A 20,468-nucleotide genomic window follows, 5' to 3' on the forward strand; every position below is an offset into this window, starting at 1 on the left:
ATTTTATTAAACTCTAAAATGTTATATACCGCGTGACACAAGAAAATAATAATAACTATTTTACTCTTCAAGATAAACAAATAAAATTTGGTATATTGATGGAATTACTATAAGATTTTTGAATTATTTAATGAATGACTGAATTATTTTTCAATTGACATACTACATGACATCTTGTTGAATTCAATTATTATTGGTCATTCTAATAAACTTGCGCAGTTTTTTGAAAGAATTTTTGTGTTTTCTAATATTTGAAATGTTTACTGACTTCTGTATTTCTGAAAAACTGAGTTAAGTAATAAAATACAATGAATATTATTTTTCCGTGATTACTTGATCAAAAATTAAAATTTTCAATGCATTTATGGCACCTTATTTAAAAATTTAAAAACAGATTTTTCCTATAAGTATAATAAAACAAAAAGTAGCAAATGCGGTATTATTATTCTGAGAATATTATTTTCTATCAAAATACGTAACAATATACCAATTGTCCCATTTAAAATAAAAAAGTTAGTGTCACTTCCTGTTAAACCGGAAGTAACAAAAAATTACAGAATATGTCAAAAGATGCTCTTATGACTATTCTATCGATATACCAATTTTCATTTGTTTATCTTAAAAAGCAAGAAAATTATTAAGTGTTCCCTTTTTTCTGTGTCACCCGGTATAAAATATTTATAAAATAAATATGTGTTTTTGTCCACAAAATTGTTGTTGAAGATGATTATATAACTTTTTGGAGACTACTAGATATCTGCTAGAATACAGTTTGTTTTGTTTTTTCTTGCCAATACTTATTTATAAAGTATAATTTTTTTCAAAATGTCTAGCATTTCTTTTTGGAAAAATAATAAAAATCAGGAGATTTTAAAAGTAAAGTAAAGAAGAATATTTTAAAAACCATATCATTGAAAATCATTCATTCGGATTTAAATATTAGTAAGGTAATTAGATTGCCGTCTTCATCAGAGGACACTTATCAACCATTGGAAAAATTGGAAGTTGATCAAAATGCTGACATCAGATATCGATGATGATGAAGTGGAAGCTATATACTATAGTATTTAGGTAACTAAGGTTAACGAACTTACTAAAATTTCTATAAATATAGAGACCAGTAGTGAGCTAGGGTTGGGGGCAATAAACTATAATATAAATCAAGATTTTTAATAACAGAATTCCAAAGAATTCAGATCTCTTAGAATTACAAAATTATCCTCAATTTCAAACCTTTCCTCTTGAATTTTATACCAATAACAGCGCCGTCTGCTAAGGGTTGATAGCGTTCGCGAATAAAACAATTATATTCAAGCGGATTTTTTATAAAATAAAAATGCATCATTTTTATTACAGATAAAATAATTATGTTATATTAGTGTTTCCTATAAAATTAATAGATTTATCTAATTACGCCATTTTTAATGACATTTACTTAGGTTTATTTCCGCCATGTTGGCTTTTACGAATTAAATTAAAAGCATATGCAATTTTAAGAAAAACATTCCCTAATTACGATTTAGTTTGTAATATTTCTAATTTATTTATGTACATAATATAAATGCAAAGCAAAATTGAGCGAAAAAATTGCAATTTTTTGAATCTCAATTTTAGGAAATTCTTCTTACTTATCCAAAATCTTTAATATTTCGAAGGGGCATTAAAATTGAGATGCGAATATGCAACTATAATATCAGTAAAATTCGTTGCGCAAGAAAATGTTCATCCAGAGAACCCTAAAATTATGTTTTATAATAATCATTACAGCTATTATCAGGTAAGTCGCCATGATACGCGTGGTGTTGTTTTCAATTTTGCCATTTATCTTTTCTTTCTATAAGAGGTATCGAGCTTATAAACCTTGTTAATTTTATTAATCTCTATGGCTGGGATAAAATAATCTCAGCCGAATACAAATATTTTATAATTAATATATATAAAACTTATATTTATAATAATATATTAAATACTTATATTTTATAATTGCATTTATATAGTCTTATAAGTTACTAACAAAATAATAATATAACGTTAATAAAATTTTTTGTAAATGCTTTATTACGGACTAGAATCGATTTTATAATCTTATATAAAACTATTAAACGAGTTTAATAAAATAAAAATATTTTATTAGAGTGGGCTCTTTTTGAGTTTATACTCAATTTATAAATGCTTATAAGAGCAAGTTACGACAATAAAGTTTTTTATTGTCGTCAAATATCGTGATCTACACTGTGGTTACCCTAAGAAAGTTACTAATTAAAGACGAAACAAATATTTCTTGCAGCATATCTAGCTTAAGAAACATTTTGCTTAAAATGGGTTCTAAGTATAAGACAATTAATAAACTCCAAACAATAAGGGAGTCTCGACGATTACGGGAATGGCGTGATAAATATTTAACGGCTGTAAGACAATATAGGGATGAAAATCGACCAATAATTTACCTTGACGAAACCTGGTTCGACACTAATGATACTGCACAAAAAGGATGAAGTGACTCCTCAAAAAATGTAACACTAATGCACCCTCAAATAAAGGAAAGAGGATAACAATTATTCCTGCAGGCTCAGAAAGTGGCTTTGTTCCAAACTGTCTAGTACTTTCTGCTAAAAATATAGCACTTTCTCCCCTGGATTACCACCAAGACACTGACTCACAACTTTTTGAAAATTGGTTTGAATATCGGCTTCTTAAAAATATTTCAAAAAATAGTGTTATTGTTATGGATAATGCGAGTTACCATAGTCGTCAAGTAGTCAAGTTACCTTGTTGTAATAGTACTAAAGAAGAAATTGACAATGGTAGACAATAACATATATTTTGAAAAGACGCAAAAAAAAACGAGAACTTTTAAAATAAATAAAGAGTATGTATGTAATAAACTCGCACTGGAAAATGGGCATACAGTGTTGCGCCTACCTCCATATTATTGGGTTTTTAATTCCATTGAACTTATATGGCATCAAGTAAAATCAAATATTTGAAGAAATATTGCTTCCCCAACATTAAATGCATCTGCAGAAGAATTAATAAAAAGTATAGTAAATAATATTATAACCGATAGTTGTAAAAACTCCATACAACATGTTTTAAAGGTAGAAAATTCTTACGCGTCTATAAATACCAATGTTCAATCATTAATAATAAGTTTAGACAAAGATAGTGAAAGTGAAACAGAATTAAATTTAAAGTAAGGTAGAATAAGTTTTTAAACAAACAATGTTTGAATTTATAAGGAATATATGAGTTATATTTTGTATTCTATATTATGCGTCTATTTTATTATTAACTTTATTTACCCTTATATACTATCTGGTTTTACTAGTTTTGCCTTACCTTGGAGAAGCAATATTATTAAAATAATAATATATAAATGTGTGTATTTTATTTTTGTATTTATTAACCTTTTCTATTAAAATACTATTCTTTAATTAATTAGTAAGTTTCATTTAGAATAATTTTCAAGCCGATCCTGTTCCCTTTATCACTTCTTAAAAACGTTGAGCTGTGCACAATGGGGCTTAATGGTCTAATTAATTTATCGTAGTAGGAGTCAACGGTATATTTTTGAACCCCGATATTCTAATCAAATTAGCAGCCACTCTTTAATTTCATTCAGAACAAAATGAAAAGCCTAAAAGTTTACGCCTTTTTCGAATATACGGCTTCAAGATTGTAAATAAAAAAATCTGGTAATTCTGTATTTTCTTAGTTTATCAATTACGTAACAAAAAAAATTACTTACGGGCAACTGGTATTTCTTCTTCCGGTCCATCCTCGCCTCCCCACCGTGACGTTCGGCCTCTTTTTCTGCCGCCCCTACCTCGGCCCCTGCCACCATCGAACTCTGCCGGCGGTGCGTCATCTATAAACGGTGGGCCACCCTCGAACGGAGGTCCTCCTTCAAATCCTGGGGGACCACCTTCGAATCCTGGCGGACCGTTGAAGAATTCCGGCGGTGGACCATCGAAGAAGTCGTGACGTCCACGTCCGCCCCTAAAACCACGTCCTCGGCCTCTAAAGTCACCGAACGGACGACCTCTGCCGCCCCGGAAGAATTCCGGAGGACCGTCGAATTCTGGATTAAAGCCATCTCTAAACTGACCTGAAAATTAAAATACAATTTTTCAATTTTGAAAAAAAAATATTATCACTATCACTAAATCAAAAGGGGCTTTATTATGAAAATACAAATGTCTCCCCGACAAAGTATTAAAAATCAAAAAGTACTTCAATGCAGGCATTAATCAAAGTTTCTTCAATCAGGTTCTATGTTTTATCTTAAAATGAAAGTAACAATCAATAAAGCTATTTAATAGTAAGCATGTTTGAGTATTAACAAAAATTAAAATAAATTCTTTGCAAATATTTTTGTATTATTTGACTTTTTAGTCTCTTAAGTTATAGACTTTTGGAACAAAATAAACTACAAATCTTTGCCTAATGTTTGTGTCAGTGAGCAATGACAGAGCAATGACATACTTAAAGGGATAGTTCTGATATTTCTTGTACTGCATCTACGATTAATATATTGCTTTTTATTTAAGTTTTTATAAAGATAAAGTTACAAATGGTGTAAATATATATTGTTGTAATATTAGTTATTACAGTATTATACAACCTATGAGTCTATGAGTATAATCTAGGTTTTTGTAATAACTTTTACTAGGTAAATTTGTATTGTTTTTAACGAGTCAATATGAGTATTGTAAGCACCGTCCAGACTATTATTCCATAGAAGTGATTGAATTGAACTACCGAATTTTATAGAAAGTAACAAGCAGTTTGTGGCTTAGAAATTCTCAGAGTAAATAGAGATAGAGTATCTAGAGAATTTGTGAATCCGAAAGTTTTACGTATATAATTACTGTATTGGTCCCATTTCAGGTTTTGGTCAGTAATTATACGAAATATTTTGACTGACTTCTTTGACAGGTACATTAAATAAATCTGTTTTTATTTGATTAAAATTGGGTATGTTTATTGATTTTATTGTACATGCTATATAGTTAGTTTTGTTTTCATTTACAGTTAGTTTAAAGAAATCTAAACATACGAGGTACGTCCAGAAACTAAGTTTCGTTTGGTAATAAAAATAAATTGTGTACAGATACAGGAAAAATATTTATTGCACAAAAATCTACAACTCCTAAACTATTTTTCCACATAACTGCCGAAATTTTGCAGGCATTTATCATAGCGTGACACAAGTTTTTCTATGCCTTCTTCATAGAAGGTTGGCGCCTGTGTGACAGAAAATCTTCGACGCCTTCATCATAACGGATTAAAAACTGAAAAGCACTACCCATCCGTTTTGTTGTGTGTTTCTCAGTAAGAATTTTTCGTACCAAATGTGAGCAAAGTTTACGAAGTTTCAGTTTTTCGGGAATAATTTCATGAACTAGTGATTGTGAGATTTGGGAAAATTCCATAGCGAGAGCACTAATTGTAAACTTACGGTTTTCCTTAGCTTTTCATCAATCGCTCGAACCAGTTCTTCTGTAATCAAAGATGGACGCCCACTTCGTTCTTCATCGTGCACTTCACTACGTCCTTCATTGAACTGTCGGACCCATCTTCTCACCATTGAATCACTTATCACGTTTTGTCCGTAAATTTCGCAAATTTCTGGATAAATTTCAATTGGTTTCACTTTCTTAGCATTCAGAAAACGAATCACAGATCTAATTTCACAAGCGGCGGGATTTTCAATCAACACCGACATTGTAAACAACCACAACAAAGCATACGTGGCTGACAGCGATCTTAAACTGGCACACGTTTCTTTGATATTGAGTGTCTGTAGTGCATGCGCGAAGCTGCGATCACAGCGAAGCAGTGGATATAAATAGAAATGGAACTTACTTTCTGGACGTACCTCGTAGTTTGACCTTATTCATTCCGGTTCTTAATTCAGATTTGGCTTCAAAGATTATCACGGTATCATCTGCATATGCTAATATTTTCTCATTTATACAATGTTACAAAGAGTATTTATATAGATATTGTATAGCAAGGGACACAATATTGCGCTCTGTGGGACTCCTGTTGCAACTTCCTGTGGGTCACTTAAACACTTTACCAATTTTGATGTACTGGATTCTCCCAGTAAGGTAGCTGCCAAAGACATTCGACACAATTCCCTTGTCACCGTAGCACATCAAGCAGCAACTCGTGGGAAATCGTGTCAAAGACCTTTGCCAGGTCAATAAAAACTGCCAAGATTTTTTCCATTTTTATCCAAATCACTTGTTACCTCTTTAATCAGATGTACTTAATTTTTTGATAAACCCAAATTGATTTAAGGATCAGACTTTATTTGCAACTGAAAAAATTAAGACGTTTTTCATTGACACATTTCTTAGAATATTTTTGCTAAATTATTTATAACGCTTATGGGCCTATAGTTTGTTATGTCTTTTTTGTTCCCTGCATTTTTATATATAGATGTTGCTGTAGATGTTTTAAAGTGGTCTTGAACAATCCCTTTAAAAAATCCTATTTATAATGTGGCAGAGCGGTTTAAGCAAATGAATATATAGAGTTTTAATCACTATAGTTGAGATCCTATGCATCCCCGAAGAACAGAGATTTTATATCTTTGATACCGTCATTTGTTTGAGCTGGATTTGAGAAAATAGAAAAGTTATTTTTTATATATTGGCTTGTTTTTTCAAACTTTTTTTACCATTATTTGGCCTATATTCACAAAAAATAATTACTAATACTTGCAATTCTATTTTCTGTTTTTAGCAATTTTCCTAACTTTAATCTCGTTTTTTTTGCCGTTTTTTTACTTCAAGTTCAAACTTCTTTCCTAGTCTTTGTTCTGCATTACTTTTGATATTGATTTGTTTTGACTTTATAAAAACCACTTTTTCGTTTGAGACTTTGTATCCTTTAATTTGCTTTTAATTTTTTCTTCTACATCTACGACTTTCACTTCCTACTTCATGAAAAGAAAATTGTGCGTAAAACAATTCTACACTGCAGAATTCTATTACGCACTTCTTTTCCTAACATAAAACTTTCTAATATTTATTTAGGCATATCGTTTATGCCTCACTGCATTCGCAACTGGTAATGAAACAATGCAACGTGCAATTTATCGACTTACTGCATTCTGGGAGTACATGTGGACCACTTTTTAACGTGGAAACCCCAAATAGATCACATATAATTGTAAAACTTATATTTTCCATAGAAGAGATCAGCAGTTCTTCTGCTCTGCAAGATCTTCTGCTACATGAATCTTACTGCTCAGTCTCCGAATTTTTAAAAGATAGCTTCTAATTATTATTAATTCTAGTTTAGTTTTTTATTATGTTTTTGGATTCTTTTTTGTTATGTTCTAATTTTAACTAATTTAATGTCCATATTCATTGTTTACGGTTTAAACCATAAACCTCAAATCATCTTAAGCTTATAGTACTAGGAAGTATATTATTTTGACGTATGTGAACATTTTTTATGAAATAACATGAAACTTAAAATTAATAAGACCTCAACAAAATAATTAGTTTCTTCCATTAGATAAAAACAAACTCATAAAATAAAATGTTTAAATGGAAATATATAGTTTGCATTACCTCCTCTACCCCTTGGTCCGCCTTTGAAAAATCTACCACGCCCTCTGGCACCTCTAGGGAAAAAGTCGCCTCTCATTGGAGGCTCGAAATCGTCTCTCATCATTGGAGGTCCGTAGCAGTCATCTCCCATTGGCGGTCCGAAAGCCTCGTCCATCATCGGTGGGGGGCCAAAGCCATCGTCCATCATTGGCGGCGGCCCGAATTCATCGCGCGGAGGGAAGAAATCGTCTCTGCCTCCTCTTCCGCGACCTAACAATAATTTGTCTATAACAATTCATTATATTTTGGATAAATTTAGGTATTCCTGGAAGTGATTTTTCGGGTATTGCTTTGATGGACATTATAGGAAAATCATAAATAGGTATTTCTAATAAACAACATGTTAGGAAGGATATTGTCCAATTGAAAAAGGACAATATACAAACGAACAATAGATATTGTTCAGACTCCTTGAAGCAGGGTTTTGGCAAGCCTTTATTTAAAAATTGTGACAGAAATGTCTAAGTCCAACCAATTATCGACCAATTTCTGTATTTTGACCTCATTTTGATTGAGATTGCTTTAATTATTTTGTTAAAACTGTTGTTTTCCATGAGCGTCCAAGTTCATGGAAAACAACAGGACTTTAATTTTTAATTGTTTATCGGATCGTTATGTAAAATATCTAAAGCAGTATCGATAAAAATAAGGTAAGATATGAGACATTCACTAACATTTCACCACAGATGAGAATCATTTTAAAATTTTTAGGTGTCTTGCATATAAAAGTCCAGAAGCCTAATTTGTCATAAAATGAATAGATAACCTTAAGGATAATTTTTATTTTAGGAAAGTTTAGTGGTGTACAAAACATTTTCCAAAAAAACATCTAGTGGTAAATTTATATAAAAAAAGTTATTAAAGTTATAATAAATGCACTACTTTCTTCTTAAAACACTATAGCTTACAGTTCAAGAGGTTTAAAACAGGTTTATTTAAAAGTTTCTTCCTAACATCACCTAGCGAACTGTAAATATCATATGGACAAAAGTACAACAAAGTTCAATTATTGGAAATAAGTCCTGTTTGAATGAGATGAAGTTTAAAAGACATCCTAACTAAACAAATGCCACGAGTTACAGAAAGATAACTTTAAAATTCTATATTTAATGCTATACAAGTTTTCTTTAGGGCACCTAGATCAATAGGTTGTTAAAGTGTTTGTTAACCCAGAGTTACTAATTTTGGTATATCATTCTCCAGTTAACGTTAATAGAAAGAAAAGTACTAACAAGAAAAATTACCAGGCAGTTTAATATACAGTCTTCTGTCATGTGGGTATCTGTATAATTAGAACCTCACATGCCCAAGATAAAACACACATAGTAACAGTTCTTTGTAATTTGTATTAAGTTGAGAATTATATAAATAGTTAATTTGATGAGTGTGCTTTATTTCCATATCAGTTCGATTTTTCTGTTATAATTGATTCACTAATTTGATTCAAAAATTACGTATAATAGACATGAATGTTCCTGATCATTTCAAGATGGGATATGATGGTATGGAGTTTCAATCCAGATTTAAGCTGAGCAAAATTGCTACTCAGATAATAATAATTTAATTTGTGTCTCTACAGATAACTAAATAAACATATTAAAAAGTTGGGTTTTAAAATCAACAATTCGATAAAATTTACATCGCATATTGATAATAAAATAAAGGCAGCCTATATATGACTTAAAAATATTTATCACTTCAAAAACACTTTGCCCCAAAAAACTAAATATTACCTTTGCGACACTCTAATTTTAACTCTTTTTAATTTTTGCTACATAGTGTATCCTACTGCTCTTCAAGCCAATAAAACTAAAATTATATAAAAAAATTCAAAAGTTCAAAACGCTTGCATGAGATATTCTTTTAACAATTCATACCGGAACATATTACCCCTTTTTTGAATTCTAATAATATTCTTATATGGAAAAAACAGAAGAAAACATCATTTGTTTTTTTAATATTTAGAAAAGTTAAGAGTAAAAAGTTTGATTACCTAATAAATTGTTTAACTCCCTTCGAAAATAACCACCAGACTCGCAATTTCCATCTTTTTAGAATAACATTGCTAATGTAGTAAAATCTCTTTCAATGCGAGGCTTTCACAAACATATTAAGAGTATGCTTTTGCAAGCTCAAATTTGATTTTGATATGTGTATGCATGTATAATTATATAACTATATACTTTTTTCTCACAATTTATAATTGAATTGATTTGCCGAAACTCGGTCAGCATTAAAAATATTAGGGTTTTTATTTCAATTTCTTTCTTGGAGTTACCTATACTTTTTTTTTATCTCTTGTTGTTTTGACTTTGTGTTTGTATAGTTTTTTTTACATGTTTTTTACTATTTTTGTTCGAGAAAAATTTAATAGAAAAAATATTCTAAGACGTTGCAGGTATATAATGTATTGCAATTATGTATAACATATTGCATTTTTCTTTATTATTCAAGGATGGCTCTTCAATAAGCTTTTTATATAATGGGCACATTGCTATCGGTTACATGAAAAATAGCGAGACCAATGTCCAATTTGTCATTTAGATTAGCTACATTTACACATTTAAAATATATATATTTTTTTCATACAGCTTTGTAGATTGACACATTTGGCAAATAATCTATTTTTGAATTTGAATCTGCAATTATAGAGCTTTCATAGATCCCAGGTATACAATAAAAGTTTTATATTAAGCATTATCTACTTGTTTTATGAATGTGACATGTCACTTTTCAATTAGCTGCAATCATAATTTATTGTATCATAATTTAGAAATCATGCAGTTAGCCTCCTTTGATTGGGTTGAGATATTTTTCTTGTGAAAGTTTTCTTAAAATTATATCCTGATATGGATGTTCTTGGAAACTGGTGTAAGGCAAACTTGTTAGAACTTAATATCTTAATGACTAATATACTCACTTTTAAGTGTAGACCTTCGAAGTGTCTCTTAAATCTGTCAACTATCCCGGACATATATTATTAGTACATTCTTTCTTACGCTAAATTTGTATTTTTTATACAGAATTTTTATTTTTACGCCGAGTTTATTTTATTTTGACTTTTGCGATAAAATTAATATGCCTGTTTGTATTAGAAGGCTTACTTGCCGATTGATCCAGCTGGCCTTAATGTGTTAGTATCCTTGTACTAATTTTTGTAGTATTTGTTTTTAGAGTCCCATAATAATAGAGGTCCTCTGTACAGTTCTATTAATTTACAGGTATTTTCGGTCTTCCAGTCTTTTTCCCCGACATATTTTTACACCGATCGAGTACTCCACTACAAAATATAGACTATTTGATCGAGAGGGCACAAATCTCCGGATTTGGAAATAAAATAAATATTAGACAAAAATCACTAGATTTATCACCAATCAATTTGGTCGCTAAACATAACTCTTTCTGCATTGTCATTGTTTTGTCTACTTGGTCTGGGCCCGGCATTAGCGAGATATTACTCCTTTTAGCGAAATAGATAACAATTATTCTTCTCATTACTATAACACTAGGTATAGATAGCAAATGTAAACCACTATAGTAAGAACATCAACATTACTGGCTTAAAGGTCAAATTGATTTGAAATTTCTACTCTATCTACAACTTTATGGCAGGTTTCCAACAAAAAAAAAGTTAAACCAAACTCTACCAAAATTTAAAAAACAATCAGACGATTTAAGTAATTAGATAGCTGCATAACAAAATGTTGACATTTCAAATTTAGATTCAAATTGTATAAAACATTATAAATAAGGTTTCTTAAAGAGGGTCCAAATTATTCGCCGTTTAATTTTAATTTTTGTTTTCTTCTAAGGGAATTGTTGAAGTTACACTATTCTAAATAATATTTATGTCTTTTGGTATAAATAAATTATTATTATACCATATACATGCCATTTATGTTATATTTCGTTTATATTATTGATAATTATATTTTACCTCTTCCTCGTCCTCTTCTTCCACCTCGCATAAATCTTTCTGGAGGCCCATCAAATGGCGGAGGACCAAACTCTGATCCAAAATCTCCAAATGGCGGACCGTTCATCATTGTGTTACCAAACCCATCACCTTCAAATGGAGGTCCTGAAATGGGTATCCAATAGTAATAATTGCGCCAAAATTATTAAAAAAAAAACAAATTGACTAAGTGTTTAACTTGCTAATTTAAAAAAAAATTAAAATTTTTAAAATTTTTTTTTAGTCATAATATATGTCCTTTAAACCATTCTTAGGATTGACATAACCTAAACTATTCAATAGAACCACAAACTCAATATCCAAAAAGTTTTGAGACCTATTTTGCTTGAACTCTATATAAATGAGATTGTAAATCTAACGATCTCTGGGTGATTACACTACTTCCAGTTGAGGCAACAATATTTTGTGGAGCAGAATGTATGAGGAGGGTTTGACTCATTATTTATCTATTTATTAATATTAAGGAAAGAAACAGATATAACCCACTACAGTACTTTATATTTCTGCATAAAGGAGATGACTGACAGCTATTGGTGTTTCTAAACGGTATATAGAACAGGTATACCTTACCTAATGTTAACTGGCGTGGTAGGATATTAATTATTAGACATGGATTTTAATTACAACAGTCATTCTTGTTATTTAATAGTTTGTAAAGAAAAAGTAGATTATACCCAACATAAAGTTTACTATTAACAAATGTATAATAAAATGAAATATATTATGATTTAGAAGATTTTATTATTCATGCTTGTCGATTAACATATGATATGAGCTTATAAGTAAGTTGTTTATATATTTATCAAAAATTAATTTGTCGTAAATACTTATATAAGATCTTTTCAAAGTTTGGCAAAAATACAAAGCTAATTACATTGGACATTTTCCAAGCGTCCGCGACCTGGACGTTATGATGCGATTGGTTATGTATAATAAACATAAAGTTCTATAGATAATTTTTAGCAAATATGAAAGGATTGCCTTTAGAACTCGCACTCTTTCAGTTCAAATTGAAGAAAACATAAATGTGTCTTACTTGATAACAATCCAGAGTTATCTCTTTAACTTTAAGTCTCCGAAATACTTTATAATTTATTGATATTTCACTTTGTATATAATTTATATAGTTATCAAATCAGTTTTAATTAATGCTTTAGATATAGTTCTCAAAATTTAAATTTCATTAAATGGTTAGGATGACTTTGAGAATTTCTTATTTTTTTAGTTTCATATATATTATTCTTTTCGTTAACTACATTGTTGCAATTGAAAAATAATATGGATATTCGTTAGTTTGATAAACTAAAAGGTAAATTTTCTTTAATTATATCACTTAAATATTATGAAATGTATTTAAATTATTATCAATATTATTATTACTAAGTATATTATTCCAAGGCATTTTGAATAATTTATTATTAATTTAATTATTAATAATAAATTATTAATTTAATATTATAGGGGGAAGTGTGTAGGAAAAAAAATACTAAGAGAAGTCAAGAGGTTTTTGGAGAAAGGGCCTTTTACTACATCTAAGAATCTTATGGTAACCATTTCTTTACTTTAGTTATGGTCTGTGTATATAATATTTAAAAATATTTATTTAAAATATCTTATGTGTTAATTAAACTCTTTTTTTAAACTAAGTCATATTTTTAAGAAATTAACCCTTGGATTTAGAGTACCTTAAAGTAATTGTAAACAAAAAGAAAAATTCCTTTAAAATTATATACGCCTCAAGTATTTTTACGAACCTTTTATTAAAAATAGAGCCATCTTTCGGTTTTCTGAAAAAAACCAGGTCCATGTTTAACAAATCGAAATTACGAAGTTATTGATTTTGTAGAGAATGTAGTCGTTTAACTATTAATACAAGGTCAGGTAATAACAAATTACACATAGGGACTATAGAATCTTCATTATTAACTTCATTAAAAATCTGTTGCAAAATGTAATAAGTGTTTTCTTTTGCGTTTATTTCAAAAATTTCAGAGGTCATATGGCAGCATGTTGTCCAATGGCAAATTCTTGTTGAACAGACCAAAAGAGGTTGAAGAGCTTTTTATAGTGCTTACATAAAAGTTGTGTTGTTGCCTTGTCTGACAACTATGAATTTCATCATTTCGTTTTAGGAAATCCTGCAAATATGGAGGTATATTACCAATGGAGCAAATTCTCTATTTTATAAATAGAAAAAAGAAGTTAATATTTAAAATTTCATTCTATATCGAGGCAATTTACAATATTGGCATAGCTTTATTTTGCGGTGCTTGCAACTTATTAATATCTGTTTTGTTCAAACTAAAGCAGGGACCCACAGTAGTCAACATGTGGTTTTATTATACTATTAAATATTAATTTCTTTGTAAAGATAGCTTGTATCTTAAATGAGACAAAAACCCAATGTTTTTACCCACTAAACCAATGAAATGGTCAAATATAATAATTTAAATCTAACTAACTATTTAATATATATTTGAGGTATTGTTATAAACAAAAGCTGCAGAAACCATTTTGCCATCATTGAAAACTTTCTAATTATTAATAAATAAAGGTAGATATGCTGTATGAATATTAGGATAGGTTCTCTTTTTAAAAATAATAAAATATTTTTTCTACTACCGTGTCTAACGATTTTTTTTGTTTTCTTCGGTAGTGGTAAAATTTTTTCATGAATTAAAAGATGATCATTTTACACACTTCTTACATAACTATTTTGGTATGTTCTTTATTTTTATATTCAAAATCTTTGACTACCTAAATACCAAGTGCTGTTAATAAATCTAAATACAAATATTTTAATGGTATTATATATCTTTCAAAGAACGTATAATTTGGGATATATCACTTATGTTTGTTAGTTGGATTTTGACTTTTATTTTAAATGCAACTTTATGGACTGCATAAACATCCAACTTTTTTCTAATTAAAAGTTTCCGCGAAGGCCATAGCCTTTTACTCACTGTTCAAAAAAACCAATAAAGCATTTTTGTTCTTATTCTGAAAAAGGCCAAAATCGTACGTGATGCAAAACATTTAGGCAAATCAAAACAGCACATCTTTCAAAAAGTGAATATCTTCACTTACCGTCATCTCTAAATCTGGGTCCGTCATGTCCGAACCTTTCTGGCCCGTGCGGTCCAAATTCGCCAAAATGTGGCCCGTCATGTCCAAACGGTCCTCCCGGAGGGCCATCGGGTTGAAATGGTCCAGGTCCTTCTGATCCATACGGAATTTGAGTTCCAAATCCGTATTGTTGTTGTTGGCTTTCGTCATAACCGTACCGCGAACCTTGATCGTCCTGAGGAAACCCTTGTGACATATATGGCTGTATAGCAGAAGCTTCTTGACTATCTTGTTTGGTACTGAAGTCTGCCTGAAGCCCTTCGGGATTCATAGAGGCACCCGAATCATTTGGAGGAGCCTCCTGAGTAGCCGGTTTGGGGTTTCCGGGCGGGCTTGGGTTTCTCGCTTCCGCTGGAGATCTGAAATTGTCCTGAGGCTTCGATGGCGGTGGTAGTCCGGAGAAAAGATCATCTGGAAATTAGAGATTACATAAGTTTGACATGTATAAATGGTAGAAATTATAAAATGATACAAATACAAGCCTGAAAAAATGCTAAAACATGTGTTTATAGCCAATAAGCTAATGAGCTTAATTAAATGTTGATAAAAATACTTTGTATGATAAAATTATAAAGTTAAAGACGAAAATCAGAATTTTATACATAAAAAATTACGTACATGTAATCAAGCTTTTTGGTCAAAAATTACGGAATAATTTTTTCCTAGGATTTCAAAATAGCATTGCCTCACAGATGGAGTGAATAGCAAAGATAAATATCTATATTTATAGCTACAATACCATTTTATAATACAGGGTGGCCAAATAAGAATGCGAGGTACTGTATCTGGGAAACTATTCATCGTAGAAGCTTGCGATAAAAAAATTTATTACTAAAATGGCCAAGAGAATGACCTGGAAAATATTTTCAAGTTTCTAAAATGTCCGCTAGGGGCGCAACTGCAATCTTGAATCTAGAAAACTGATGTTTCTGTAAATTTTGCTGAATTAACCTAACAAAAAAATAGCTGATTATTAAAGTAGAGACTAATCCGAACCTTTTTTATTTGAATAGTTTTGCTGTATCTCTAAAAATAAAGTGATGGGGGTGTTCAAAAGTTGGCTTAAAACACACCCTGTATACTAAAAACGCCTTAGCCGATTTTATCAAACTTGGGCTAGTTGAAAAGAGCTATTATTAAGCTACGAATATTATTATATTTCATGTTTTTTTAGTTTTACATCTCGCCGCTAGAGGGCTTTTTTCGGCTTTCTGACACAAATGACTAATTTTCTCAAAAAACTTAAATGCAATGGTATAAATTTTTTTATACAAAAAAATAGCTTAATGACGCCTAAATATGCTTGCGAAAACCGCATCTTAATATCTTCATCCTAACCTAAAATTTAGGCCAAAGAAAATTTTATATGGAAATCCCTTAATATTTATAAAAACTACAAAATAACTTATTTCGAATTTCTTTTATAATGTAAGTTGTGGCCCTATAAAGGACCGATTTTAAAAAGAAAGGGTTTTAATGCCCCCGTAAATGCTCGAAATGCTGACCATCACGCTCTATGCATTGCTGAAGCCTCTCATGGGTAGATAGAACTGCAGCTTCAATTTCGGTTCTCGGTATGGTATGTATTGCATTACGAATGCGGTTTTTCATATCTTCTCTAGTCGTAGGCTGAGTCTGAAATACAATGTCCTTTAACCGCCCCCATAAATAGAAATCAAGACAGGTTAAGTCTGGAGATCGCGGAGGCCATGGAAACAGGCTTCCTCTTCCAATCCACCGCTGTTGAAAAATGTTATTAATATGCTCTCGCACATTCCTAGCAAAATGTGCTGGACAACCATCCAACTGCAAAAACAAATTTTGCCGGACTTCCAGTGCCACATCTTCCAGCAACAACGGTAATTGATTTACCAAAAAGTCGAAATAAACATTGCCATTTACAGATTGCTCAAAAAAATATGGTCCAATAATGTTGCCTCCAAGTATACCACACCACACATTTAAACTCCAGCGCCCTTGGTGCTGAACTTCACACAACCAATGCGGATTTTCTGCAGACCAATAATGCATGTTATGCAGGTTGACTTTACCGTCACTATTAAATGTGGCTTCATCGGTCCAAAGAATTTTAAATAAAAAATCTGTCCTCGCGTATCATGCCTAATATCTAATAGCAATAGTCCAACCTACGGTCAAAGTCTGCTTCTTCCAATGCCTGATGTAAATTAACATGATATGGGTGCATTCTATAAATATATTAAAAAAAAAGCTGAACTTAAATAAATCCATATATGGCGATGGCTATTAGAATTTACCTATTGTCCTTCAAAATATTTTGAATCGTTGTTCTTGATATGCCTAATTCAAGGCATAATGCTCTTGTGCTAACATGAGGATTTCCTTCAATATATCCCAGTACGCTGTTAATATTGTCCACATTTCTTCTAATTCTTGGCCGTTGAAACCTAGGCCGAAAACTACCATTGGCTCGTAAGTTCGCCACTAATCGGGGAAAAAATCTAACATCGCAAGGACTTCGATTTGGATATCGAGCAGCATAAACTCTTTTTGCTACTGCAGCATTTTGAAGACATTCAAAATAAACCGCAAGCATATCAACAGTTTCATCGTTCGTAAAACTTTTGACAACTTACTATTGACAATTTGAGGAATGTTTATAATTTGAGTAGACATTTGTTTTGTTGCATTCCATGGCCTGCTTTCTAATAATTATTTTTTTCGTATTATATCCATAGTGAATATATAACATAAAATAGGTCTGATTTTTGATATAAGCATTATTAATACTTACCTTTTAGTGATATTAGGTAATATTTTCAAAAATGGTAAATTTTGTTTTCAAAAGTAGTGAATTTTAAAAAATTCCAAAATAATTAGTATAAAAAAATTAAAATTTAAGGGTATAAAATATTCTTTGGCCTATATTTTAGGTTAGGAACAAGATATCGAGTTGCGGTTTTCGCAAGATTATTTAGACATCATTTAGCTATTTTTCTATGAAAAAAAATCATATCAACGCATTTAAGTTTTTTGAGAAAATTAGTCATTTGTGTCAGAAAGCCTAAAAAAGCCCTCTAGCGGCGAGATGTAAAACTAAAAAAATATGAAATATAATAATATTCGTAGCTTAATAATAGCTCTTTTTAACTAGCCCAAGTTTGATAAAATCGGCTAAGGCGTTTTTAGTATACAGGGTGTGTTTTAAGCCAACCTTTGAACACCCCCCACCACTTTATTTTTAGAGATACAGCAAAACTATTCAAATAAAAAAGGTTCGGATTAGTCTCTACTTTAATAATCAGCTATTTTTTTGTTAGGTTAATTCAGCAAAATTTACAGAAACATCAGTTTTCTAGATTCAAGATTGCAGTTGCGTCCCCTAGCGGCCATTTTAGAAACTTGAAAATATTTTCCAGGTCATTCTCTTGGCCATTTTAGTAATAAATTTTTTTATCGCAAGCTTCTACGATGAATAGTTTCCCAGATACAATACCTCGCATTCTTATTTGGCCACCCTGTACATAAAATTGATGCTCTAGTAAAGTATTCAATTTAATAAATAATAAAACATTTAACAAGTAACATAGGCATTGATTTAAAAACATATATGTATGTTTTATAGTACTCTAACCTTAACAAGAATCAAAAAGTTATCTGAAAAAAATCTAAAGGATCTTAACTGAAATTTCTAATTAGTCTATTTTTAGATATATGTTGTGACTTGTGCATAAGGTCCAGTAAGTAACTATTGTGGTATCCTTTTTTTTTGTCGTTGTAAATTACAAAATTATTGACATAGTAAGTTAATAATGACAATACAACAACACAAACAACAGGATACAATCAAATAGTTTTAAATTTCGATTTTAAAAGCATTTAGCATTTGAAAGCAATAATTTAATTTTACCCTTACCATTTGTAGGAGGCTCGAAATTGAGCGCACCGTCACTTGAGCCCCGTTTAGGGGATTGTCTGGCGGTATCACGTTTGCCAGCTTCATCGTAATTACTTCCTAACGTGATAAAAATTATTGTATAAATTATACATTATTATGTAATTATAATACTATATAAATCGTGAATACTAAGCTACATCATCATAAATATCGGTCATGATTTTATTTATAGAACATAACCAGCAAACTGTTTTTTACCTTATTTAGTTTAATAAGATTAAGAAAGATTTTTTTTTAAATAGTAGAAAATGTATTGTATAGTTTTTGATGTAATATACAGGGTTATTCAAAACACATTTAATCCTGTAAAAGGCATAATCTATGCATAAAAATTCCTATCTTTTTATATATAAAAAATACGAAATCTACCAATTTTGTACTAAACTTGTAATAAAAAAAAATCTATGAAAAAATATAGGACCATTCAAAATATTGTCCACGATATGGGACGCCCCTAACTAAAATTTTTAAATTTTCAGGTCAGAATTCGATTTAGTGAAATTTTAATGAAATACCTTGTGCTTCTGCTTCTTATGCATTTTTCTTTGTCTAATTTTTGACATTTCTATTTCTCAACTATGGCGTCAACATTTAATCTGATATCGACTATTCGTAAAAATCCATTAATTCATTTAAAATAGAAGACCATTATTGAATTAGCTCGTGGATGGAAATAAAATAAAAGTAATACCAAGCAAATACAATTAGTGATACTTTTTGCTTTATCAAATTGAATACATCGAAAACATTATCTTACCGGTCGTTTCTTTTGTTCTCGAGCCAAGGTTTTTATCTCTATCGTTTCTATCTTTGCTTTCAGACTTCCTATCGGAACCATCTCGTTTTCTTTTATCGTTGCCATCCCGGTCGTCTCCGCGTCGGCCTCCGCGTTCTGCAGAATCATTTCCACGACGATCATCCCTACGATCCGCTCCACCCCATCTTTATCAAAAAATACATATAAGTTACCAAAAGAAAAACTTAAAAAATACATATCCTTGGACATAAAGTTTACCTGTTACCGCGATCTCCACCTCGTCTATCTCTATCCCGTCCACGACCAAAGTCTCTGTCTCTATTATCTCTATCTCGGTCACGGCGGTCGCGGTCTCTCCCACCAGCTCTATCATTTCTATCTCTATCTCTAAAATAATATATCGTGTCACATATTTACTAATCATTATGCATAAAAAGTACTCTACTAACCTATCTCTACTACGACTCCGTTTCCGACCTCTATCATCCCTTCGATCTCTATTATCTCTTCTTCCTGGTGAAAATCTCATATCATCTCGTCTATTTTCTCTATTATAGTTTTGTTGATTCATATTATTTTGAAGGTGATCAGTGAGTGACATAAATGGCGGTGGTTTGTTAAGGTCTGGATGAGCTGCGATAAAATATTAGAATTAAAACACTAATTAAGATAAAAAAGCAGCTTCAGCCTTTTTTGCGATGTTTATAAAAGATATATAGGATGTTTGATGTAAGCATAGTAAATTTTAATATTTTCTCTTTTAGGAAGATCCAATTTAAAAAAATAAAATAATTAAGAATGTTTTGTTGGGTTTCATGATAAATTGAATAAAAAATCATATACTGCTTAGAATTTACGGACGGATTATATCTTTTTTTATTCCATTTTTTTATTTAATTTTGATAAGAAAAAAACCAAGATTATATTTAGCCATGAACTAACTCTTCAAATATTTATTATAGATATTATGAAAAGATATTACAGCTTGCCGACAAAGTCTCATAGTACCTCGGTATAGTACTAACTGAGATAACAAAATTA

The 20,468-nt window shown here is 30.6% G+C and overlaps 1 protein-coding gene across 2 annotated transcripts in view; it reads right to left on the reverse strand.

Annotated features, from left to right (window-relative positions):
• The window catches only part of LOC126734154 (SR-related and CTD-associated factor 4-like), a 67,362-nt gene that overhangs the window by 9,425 nt on the left and 37,469 nt on the right, over positions 1–20,468 (reverse strand). For both annotated transcript variants that reach the window (XM_050437683.1, XM_050437682.1), the window contains exons 15-22: positions 19,877–20,060; positions 19,686–19,814; positions 19,428–19,612; positions 18,629–18,727; positions 14,695–15,144; positions 11,569–11,712; positions 7,593–7,841; positions 3,749–4,108 (exon numbers count right to left, since the gene is read on the reverse strand). In XM_050437683.1, coding sequence (XP_050293640.1) covers positions 3,749–4,108; positions 7,593–7,841; positions 11,569–11,712; positions 14,695–15,144; positions 18,629–18,727; positions 19,428–19,612; positions 19,686–19,814; positions 19,877–20,060 — 1,800 coding nt within the window. The remainder of the gene's footprint in view (positions 1–3,748; positions 4,109–7,592; positions 7,842–11,568; positions 11,713–14,694; positions 15,145–18,628; positions 18,728–19,427; positions 19,613–19,685; positions 19,815–19,876; positions 20,061–20,468) is intronic.

Source organism: Anthonomus grandis, chromosome 3 (genome assembly GCF_022605725.1).
Source record: "Anthonomus grandis grandis chromosome 3, icAntGran1.3, whole genome shotgun sequence".
In the NCBI taxonomy this organism is placed as follows: domain Eukaryota; kingdom Metazoa; phylum Arthropoda; class Insecta; order Coleoptera; family Curculionidae; genus Anthonomus; species Anthonomus grandis.